This window comes from Curcuma longa, unplaced genomic scaffold (assembly GCF_044706935.1).
Source record: "Curcuma longa cultivar G26 ecotype Majalengka, Jawa Barat unplaced genomic scaffold, ITB_CL_G26_1.1 contig_25989, whole genome shotgun sequence".
Classification (NCBI taxonomy): Eukaryota; Viridiplantae; Streptophyta; class Magnoliopsida; order Zingiberales; family Zingiberaceae; genus Curcuma; species Curcuma longa.
Genome location: NW_027432955.1, coordinates 1 through 10,487, shown reverse-complemented (window position 1 = coordinate 10,487; position 10,487 = coordinate 1). Strand labels below are relative to the sequence as shown.

Genomic DNA, 10,487 nt, shown 5'->3' with positions numbered 1-10,487 from the left:
TAAAATAAAATAAAATAAAATAAAATAAACAAATAGACTCACCCTAGGACCAGATAAGTTGGTACTTGAATTAGAGGGAGGAACTGGAAAAAAGTTGAAATTAAGCAAGTTAAAGTCAGAAGGAAAAAAACTAATGGCTACTGGATTTGTCAAGAACATAACAAAGTGTCCACACCTGGTCCTGAGATTAGGCCCTCGCCACCACCAGAGCTTCCAATCAGATCAGATAACTTCTTTTTCCTAACCTCATCAAGTTTCTCCAATGACCTTTCTAATGGTCTCAAGCCAACCATCTTAAAGAATCAAAATACAGGGTTAGAAAAATTCTTGATATAATCTAACAATTATATCTGCTGGCGGGGAAAACAAAGAAGCATAACTCTTTTACCTTAGCAATAGCCGCCAATGCAGCAAAAGCCGCATCTCTCACTTCAGGTGTTCCATCGTTAAGGCTCTGCAAATTTCAACAAGAGAATCACAAATACATACACAAACAGTTAACTAAGCAGTGTTTTACATCATGTAAATAAACAAAACATTCTCTTCCTAACCTCCATAAATATAGGCACATAATCCTTGTGCAATTTAAGGATGGTAGCTTTATTGTTTGTCTCGATGCAAAATGTGACCCAATTCAGTGTTAATGAGCGGACAAGTGGAACCTTATTTTTCACAGCCACTTTTACATCTGTAAAGCAAGATATCATTTAGAAAGAAACAAAAAAGGTAATATAAACAAAAGACAATTCCACATTGAAACCATCTAATATAACTGTCAGGTAACACTGGAAGTTCCAGAGTGAGCCTTGATAACATATATCATAGAGAACAAAATAATTCCAGTTACAACATTTCTTGAGAAACATCCAATGCAGACCACAAGTCCAGATGAAAAATATTGAGGTTGTGCCAGCCCTTGATAGCTAGCATTCAAATTGCTTAAATAAATGAGCATAAATCTTAAGCATAATGGAAGGATAAGATCATTGTAGTCAACCTCAATAGCTGGGACAGATTATAACTACGATGATGAAGAAGTTACTAATTTCATAATGAAAACATATAGGTAACAAGGGTTAACTTTTAGAATGCCATCAACCTTCTGCTGCTTAGAAAGAAGCAGTTGGTCACTTGGAAAGTTGAAGATCATAGAGGGATGCTAACAACGCAGCTAACCCCAAATCACTGACACAAACCATAATGATAGTGATGAAACTTGTTAATTTAATCAAAAAACATATAGCTCTAGAATGTGATCAACCTTCTGTTGCATAATGCAGTCGGCCATTCAGAAAGCTAATGACAACGACAATAATGATGATGATGAGTCGCTAATTTCATCACAAAACCAAACGATGAAGAGGATGAAGGCGAATTATTAGTTTCATCACAAAAATATATAGGATATTTACAATGGTGTCAACCTTCTGCAGCATAATTAAAAACAAGCAGTTGTACAATCTCAATTATTGGCAATAGTTAAACTGAGTGAAACAAAATTTCTTAATTTTTAACAGAAAAACAAAGGATTTAAGTGCAGATTCCATCTGAATCAAATAGAAAGGTTAAGAATAGAAAAGTTACTGAACATTCGATGTTGTAATATACACAAGGAAACATTGGTTATTCAAAATAAGTGCATTGACTTAGCATGATTGAGTGGCTGAAAATATTAGGAATTAGTTTAGTATCAGTATAAATATGGCTAGTTGGTATTCGCTGATTAAAACAATACACAAATTAAATGTAACACACAAAATGGTGTAGTATGTTGCTTCTAAGACAAGAATTACCTTCAATAACATCAGCCAAAGTTAAGCATCCAGACTTGTGAATCGCTTGAAGAGTTTGAGTCAAAGCATCAGTTAGAGTTGGTTTTTTCTCCTTCAACTTTTCCTGAAAAGGTAAATTTGTATGATGATCAGAATGACAATTGGAACCATAACTTAAGTAGGAATGAAAGAGCCTATGTAAAAACACAATCTTCAACCAAACAAAGAGGATAACTAACACAAATTTGCAATCCAAAAATACAAGCCAACATTTATGTTAAGCCTACTTAATAGGAAGGGAGCCCAAACAAGGGAAGGAAGGAGGGAAAGCAATTAACTCACTTGTCTACTTCAATAGAAGAATGAAAAACTAAGTGAAAAGCAAGCAGCAATTTGGAGCTTTTCTCCCCACTTTTATTTCCTTCTAAAATCGGGCAGAAGAGGGGACCAAAAGTAAAATATTGAAAGACTGGTTTTGACATTGCATGTCAAAAGATTAATTTTGTCATTTTTTCCTTCTTTCCTGTCTCCTCAAGTAGACAACAAAAACAAAATAACTCCACTCTCTCTTCCATCCCCTGTTCCCATACTTTGAAATCTCGTGTCGTACAGGACGAAACGGACGAAATATTTCGTTCCACCCGTAGACCAGCACCGACATGTTCGGTACGAGGCCTGTGGCAGCGGTGGAAGGGTCACGTGACCGCATCAGCAGCACGACCCAAGCGGCCGCAACAGAAGGGGTCACACGACTCCGACGATGGTGGTGAATAGACATGCAACCCCATCAGCCACAACGAAGGGGTCACGCGACCCACGGGCGCAAGGCATCGCAACGCAAGGGCGAGGGAGAGGGGGCTACAGATTTTTTAATTAAAACTTAAGTTAATAAATTCAATCAACTCCTAAATAGGGATAATCTAAATAGGGTTAATTGAACCCCAATAAAATTATCTCATTAACTATATATTTTATTTATTTATTTATTCTGATTCTATTTTTTTATTTTTTTAATGTATTTTTCTTTTATATATATTTTTTAAATGTCATGTTAAATATTTTATTTTTAATTAATATATTTTATATTTAAAAAATATCGAAACTATATCAACACGGCGCGATACGGTACCAAAACCGTATCGTTCCGGTCATAGACCGAAACTCCGATACGGCTCAAGATTTTAAACCATGCCTCTTCCCTTCCCCAACACTTCCTTTCTTGCCTATTTTCCTCCCTTGAAGTGGACAGAGGACTAAGGTCAAGTACATGGATCTTATTCTTATCTTTGAGCTTCATGAAATCCCCTGCCTTTAAACTCGACCCAATTCAACCTGTTTAACTATTTAAGGCAAAATGAATCTTACCATTGAACTATATCAAAGACTATATCTTCTAGTAACATTCAGGTCTTATAAATTAATTTTAATTTCATCAGACAGAATTCTTTTTGGCCTCTCTCTACCATGTGTCCTAAATTCTAAGTAATTCAACTTGTCTAATGATATAATTTAGAGGTCATCTTTGAACATATTCATACAATAATATCATCTTAACCTAAATTTTTCTCATTTTGATTTTTTTAAAATCTTAATCACAAGAATCAAAGTTAGTATTGTTGTATTTGCTACACTAACTTTAAGTTCTTATTCCGTCGAACACACTTTGCACACTCAAACATGCATGGCCTTAAAATACTATATTTAGACAAAAGGGCATGTGAAGATTCATAGGGCCTATTTAGTAGGGTAATTTTTATCCCTAAAAGATTCAAAGAAGGATTACCTATCCATCCATCAAAAGTATTCCTTCAGTTCTTTCTATTTTTCAAACTACAATTTATCCATTCTTGTTTCTTCTTAAAATCCTTATGGCCTATTTGGTAGGGTACTTTTTATCCCTAAAAGATTCATAGAAGGATTACCTATCTGTCCATCAAAAATATTCCTTCGCCGCTTTTCTATTTTTCAAACTACAATTAATCCATCCTGTTTCTTCTTAAAATCCTTTTTTTTATCCTTTTTCACCTTTTGATTTTCATGAAAATGGAAATGAATATTTGAAAAGGTGTTTGGTTTGATATTTTTCTAAAATATGATTTCACAATTTAGAGAATTTGTAAAGTTGAACAATAAAAAATAGAGAAGAAGTTAGACAACTTTGTATATTGCTTTCCCTTTTTCAATTACCAATTTCCTCTTAGTTCTCTTGCCAAGGATAGCAAGGTCCACCTTATTTGCTTCCTACCTCCAACACCAACAAAAATAACTATTGCTTCATATTTCTACATTCTCTCCTACTGAACAAGGTATGATGGTTTTGCAATTTTTCACTCTCCTTCCTTTCAAAAAGCGCGATAAAATGATGGTTTTGTATTTTAAAAAAAAATTAATGGCTGCTAACACCATGATAGATGGTTTTGTGCCCTTCTCTATTAAAATTTCCCCTTACCTAAATCTATTAAAACATGTTTCTTTAAACTAATAATCTTTTTTAATCCATCACATCACCTCTATTAGCCTTTATCTATTATACTGAATCAACCTTTGGATTGTCTAAGAATTTAACACCAAATAACTGAGCCAAAATAACATAACACATCCAACAACAAAAGTATAGTGGAACTTGTTCTGTAAAAATGGGCGAGATAAAAGAACAACAAGAACTTACGAGTAGGATAGGCAACAGAAACCTTGAGCTTGCAGCAAAATGATTTCTCAGACCTTTGGCCAGATTTCCTATTGCTTGAATTGCCTCTACTGAAACAACCAGATTCACATCTGTAACAAGCTGAAACCACAGAAAAGAGGACAATAAGATTAATACAGAACTGTTAGTTTAGCAAACGCCATAATTAAAGCCACAAGTCTAAAAGGGTTGTAAAGAAGTACAAAACTCACACCAACTAGAAACAAGCATATCCAATAACTTGAGCGGCATAAAACAAAATTGAAGAAAGCATGCTGATGTTCTAGTGTACAACACCAATGACAAGCAAACAAATACATGCCCAGAATGCTGATAAAAAAACTCAAGAAAATTATATTAAAAATGGGTTTGTAATACACATTAATCCACCTGTTATACATCATCGAGTTTAAGATGATATAAAAACATATAATACCTTTTTAAGGGTTCGACAGACTTCAGAAAAGTCACCAGGAGCAATTCTTTTTGTTAAAGCAAGCTTAGTAAGTTCGCAAACAGCATCCCTTCTTTCAGACCATTTAGCAGCTTTCTAGAAACAGATAATGGCATGCCCAATTATCACTAATGCAAGAAAAAAATAGTAGGATTTCCTAAAGACAAAAACAGCACAAGGAAAACACTAACCACTCCATCCCAAAATCCAGACTTATCCAAAGGAGTCAAAATATCAACAGGATCAACGAGCTCATATTCATCGATTTCCTGAGGAACTGGAAGATAAGTCACATTAGCACAGTTTGCCAGGCAAAGAAATTACATAGCATGAAGACAAAACTAATTAAATTACTATCAGGGTTTGTTAGGTAGCTACGAATAACTAAACTCTTTCTAACCATTTGTTACAGATTCTTCATGAGCACCAGCAGCCACTGTTTCAGCAACAACTTCTTGCTCAGGTTCCTTGTCTTGTTCAGATCTAAAAAACACTTTGAAAAGTATTATTCTAATAAAATATGCAAGTAACATCTTAGGGCATATTTCAAAATGATCATTTTATACACACACAAAGTGAAACTTAAACGGAAGCCCACCCCCTTCCCAAAACATTGATATCTGCAAGGACTTTGTTCGTCCACAACCCAGATGTAACTAGATTGAAAATACTTTCCTTGGAAATGAATGTTTGAGAAGTTTCTAACTGGCGAGGCAAATGAATGCGCTGTGTATGATAATTTAGTAATGACTAATTAGAAACATTTTTTGTTAAAGTTTGTAGTCTTAAATATGATGCATAACAATTAATAAGACATTAATATGACTGTTAGAGTTATTGTGTTATTGAAGTGCATTATTAGGTTATTAGTTATGTGGCTTATAGGGCACTGTGTTGATCCTACATGTATCATGCAATAATTATCTCTTACTATCAGTACTAATACAATTTTTCATCCTCTCAACTTCAGTACAAGAACACATTTATCACCAAGATTAGGATTTTCTTTATAATCCCATAAGGTGGTGACAGCAAGTTATTTTTTACAGCAGCGACTTGCCTCCACCTTCAAAACCTGTGTCATAATCCTAATCTTCTTTCCTACATTCTCCATAATCATAATCCCTAATTTTCTACTGTTCTTTTCTCCACTATCAGTAATCCTAGTTTTCTTCTTCCTCTCCATTCTCTATCATCATGAACCCTAATTCTTCTGCCTCTCCATTCTCATCCTCCTTCGCGGTCTCTTTCTCCTCTCCTTGCCATTTAATCATCATAAATTTTAATTTACTTACCCTCCTTTCTTTGTCATTTCTTCCCTCTCCACATTATCACAAGCCCTAATTTTTTCCTCTTCTTTCTTTGATAGTCATGGTGAATCAAAATAGACAAGTATTCAGAAAAAATGCTGAGATATTTAAAGCAAATATTTTTGAACAATCTTCACCTTCAATTTTCCCTTTTCTACTCATTTTTGCCTCGAGATCTGTTAGTTTCAATCTTACCATACTTTTCATTTTTAGGTATGAGTTAAGATAAGATTTGTCAGTTTTTTGTTTCTAACATCTATTACCTCTCTCAAAGACTGAAAAAACATATACTTCTTGTCTTGGAGTAAAATGACCGATAATCTCTGCTCTTGAAACTTCTCCCCACAAATGAGTGAACAACTAATTTCACTTATTTCTGCAGCATTTCTCTTTGTAGGTTGGAAAAATAAGATAGAATAGTATTGTTTATCTCTTTTCAATTAGTATTGTTTATCTCTTTTCAACTATCCTATTTCTCTCAACTAGTATCAGAATTTCAATCAATGTCTCTCTAGCATCCACCTCTCTTTAAGTAATTTCAGCCTTCACCCAATCTCTCCTCCGTTATTATCTCCACATTTCAAGGGTAGATGTTAGAATCCTAATATGTAAAATTTATTCGACAATCACAAATTTTCAACCAACCTCACAATGTAGATTCTTCAATTTAAGGGGAATCAAGAAATCTATAATAGGACCATGGATTAAAATACCATTCCATATCAGTAGGGATGGCAATTTGTGTCATGTTAATCATATCACAAATGGATCGTGTTATTCAAGTTACTAACAACTATATGAAATAATATAAATATTACAAATAATTTTATATTGTGTAAGATCAACTAAATATTATAAAAGAATTAAGTTATATGACAAAAATTATGTGATTTTAAAAATGATTTTTTTTTGTAAATGAGTCATTTCGTACCACTCTACTTATATGTTTGGATTGTGTCGTGTCACTTTTGGATTTTATCTCTATTGATTGTGTTTTGGGTCAAGTCAAGATGTGTCATTGTGTCATGCTTTAGTATTGTTAGCACTATATGTTGGTCGACATATGCAAAACATTTCATTCTATCTGCCAACCAACATATTGAACTCGCGAAAACTCCAAAGAAAATGTGTGATGACTCCTTGAGGGCTTTACACGATGCAATTAGCAACAATGATGCAAGGCAATGAGCTTCTACCACCACTCGAGGGCTTCACACAAGGTGATAGCAACATGGCAACAGACTACCCCAACAACTCAGAGACTTACAAGAGGTATTTGATCCTCCTCCACCTAGTTCTCCTCCATGACTGCCTCATTCTCCTCCATTTAATGTTGTGCTTGGCATAGCCACCGACGCAACACAGTCAGCATATCTTGTTCTTATTGTGGGCCAAACCACCAATTGGGAACAAGATTTCAATGCTTGAACAAGACCTTTGAAGGGAGAAATTTTTAGACCTTTAAAAGATCATAACAAAATAGATATTTATATTATTTATTCCCTAGTTTCTGGGGGAGTGTTAAATTTATTGGGTCATAAAAGTTAGTTATTGGGTTAGGGAAATGATACTTAGCATGAAAAATCCCAACATGAATGAAGCATGACACTCACATTGACAGTGGATCCCACTGGCATGCAGTGGGACCCACTGCATGCAGTTGTGAGTGTCATGCTCCATTCATGTTGGGATTTTTCATGTTAAGTATCATTTCCCATTGGGTTATTAGAGTTATTAGTTATATATGTTGTATGTTTAGTACTTGACATATTGGATGTTTTGTATTATGTTGAATCCTTATATATAATGAGTGACAATGGGTCATGACTTCATATTTTTGTAGTACTATCTGAACTCAAACTCAAGTAACTACTTTCAATGCAAACCCACTTAAAACTTTGAATTAAAACTGGGTACTCAAACTCGTGGTATTCATAAATAAGTCAGACACCAATGGGTACCCACAATTTATCTAAACCAGAACACATGAAGCAATAACACTAATAGTGACCAAACAACTATTACATTTTTCTCAAAGCGCAACTTGTCAACACTACGGCAAACATAGCGTGCACAAGAAGAACAAAAACAAGACAACATTAGAAACAGAATTAATTGATAGCTAAATTACCTTAATTTCCGAGTAGGCCGAGCAACTCCAGATACATTAGCAAGCTCTGCCTCTAACTCTTTTTTCTTTGTACAATCAGAAAGGATATTAGAAATGAGTGCAAGCATTAGACATGAACTAAAAATGACCAAAATTTTACCATAGTATCTCGCATTTTTTCAAATAGAATAGACTTTACAGGTTCCTTTCCAATCCACCGACATAGTTCAAGGGTAAGTCCTTTAGAAGAAGCACGGACATTCTGATCTTGGTGATCAAAAAGTTCAGGAAGCATTTTCAGGATCTTCTTGGGAGGAACCACCTTTGCCCCGAATTCACTACAGTAAAAAAGTTAGAATAGTAATTCATAGGTCTTGAGTAATTCAGAACTAGAGCAACTGAAGCAAAATTTGAGAATGGATTGGATATACACCTAAGAGCCTGAAACATCACATCAATAGCAGGAACAACAGCTTTTGCAACTTTATTTTTTATTGCCTTCTCCATTGCTTCCTGGCAATCCAAGTAGTGAAGGTAATAAGGTTAGCTACCCTTCATGAAAAGATTTGAGCAACAAAAAGAAACCAATAGGAAAAGAAAATTCTAGCACCAAAAATATAAATTAAAGCAATAACATAGAAAAGGCATACTGTTAAACCCTAAAGATTTGCAAGTATCTGATGCGGCAATCAATTAGTTGCATTCTTAAATGCAATGATCCAGATATATATATGATAAATCATAATTAAGAAAAAAATAGCAATCTTACCCAATTCCCAAGCAAGGCTATGATGTAACACCAATATTCCAGCTTGCCACAATATAAATATGTTGAACCAATTTAGAGTAGCAAGGTACACTCATTAACTCCTCACAAAATTTCTCAACTAATGCACTTCCAACTCAAAATATGTTTATTATGGCAGAGTAGAAATCTACATGCTCATTCTCAGTGTTATACTCTTTACATGCAGAGAAGAAGGAATCAATTCCAAATTTTCTGCTCCGAATGTCTGAATACGAATTCTCCCATCCTACAGGCTAACTAACTGAGGTCTAGTTGGAATTATATTTCATCATTATCCAATTTTAAATCAATGTATTATTTTGGAAGAGTGTGATGATAAATTTAATAACTAATATAATTGACATATCAATCATATATAGTTAAATTCATGAATAATTACAAATATTGGCTTATATCACTTTTCCATAAGTAGTTTTATTAACAATGATTTAGCATGTATATAACTCATAAATTGTAAACATGACTACTTTTGTATCCTTTATACTGATCCTATATAACTTCACAAACAAAGTAGTGCATATAGCAGTGTCAACAAAAATCTAATATAATAGTTCATATATCATGATATTATATTTGTGACTCCTAAAACCCATAATCAGATTGATATCCCATAATTGTAAATTTTCAAAAAGTCTCACTTTGTAATACATTTAAACAAAATTAAAATTGTGGATACAGATTTAATACATCCAGAGCAACTTGAGATTTATTTTTCCCAAACTCAGACACATTGAGAAAAGTCTAACAAATACATTACAAGAATGTACAAGGTTATATATTCGTAAGCTAAAAATGTATGACAAGAAATCCAGGAAAGAAAAGGAAATTTAAGTTTTATTTGTGTGTAGTTATCAGTCATAACAGTTCATTTGAAATGAGAGGTCACTAGTTCAGATGAAGAAAGAGAAAATGCAAAAACACAAGGCTGATGGGAGAGATCAAAGTGGAAATTGCTGAGTAAATACAGATTACACAACTTGAAGAATTTAGAAATTTTTCTTCACAAAGCTCAGAGACATGAAGCTTGTGGGAGAGATCAAAGTAGAAATTGCTGGATACAGATGACACACTCTTGAAGCTTTTAGACAATTTTCTTCCAGTAAGCTCAGATACATGAAAAAGGGTTTAAGCAGACAATAGAAGAATGTGCTGAGCTTGAAGATGTACACTAAGAAAAATCATGCAAGCAAAGAGGGAAAATATTACATATGCCAGAAGTGCAGCACAACAATAAGAGGCATGATTTCAATTCATGCTTCAAATCAACTTGATATATTTAGAATGAAAGAGCATCTAGGAAATTATTGTCCTTGTACCAAAAACACTTCGGTTGCCTCCAACTCGACC

At 34.0% G+C, this 10,487-nt stretch overlaps 1 protein-coding gene across 1 annotated transcript; it reads right to left on the bottom strand.

The window, feature by feature from the left end:
• Window positions 1-42: 42 nt before the first annotated feature.
• Window positions 43-10,481, bottom strand: LOC141818793 (protein MOR1-like; the record flags this gene model as incomplete). The annotated part of the gene is made up of 13 exons (XM_074706233.1): window positions 10,457-10,481; window positions 8,766-8,845; window positions 8,493-8,670; window positions 8,354-8,418; window positions 5,313-5,395; window positions 5,104-5,189; window positions 4,895-5,008; window positions 4,441-4,560; window positions 1,794-1,896; window positions 552-688; window positions 389-454; window positions 176-293; window positions 43-83 (listed from the first exon to the last, which is right to left on the bottom strand). Coding segments are annotated over exons 2-13 (1,185 nt in total), but the record flags the coding sequence as incomplete, so codon positions are not given.
• Between the last annotated feature and the right edge of the window lie 6 nt (window positions 10,482-10,487).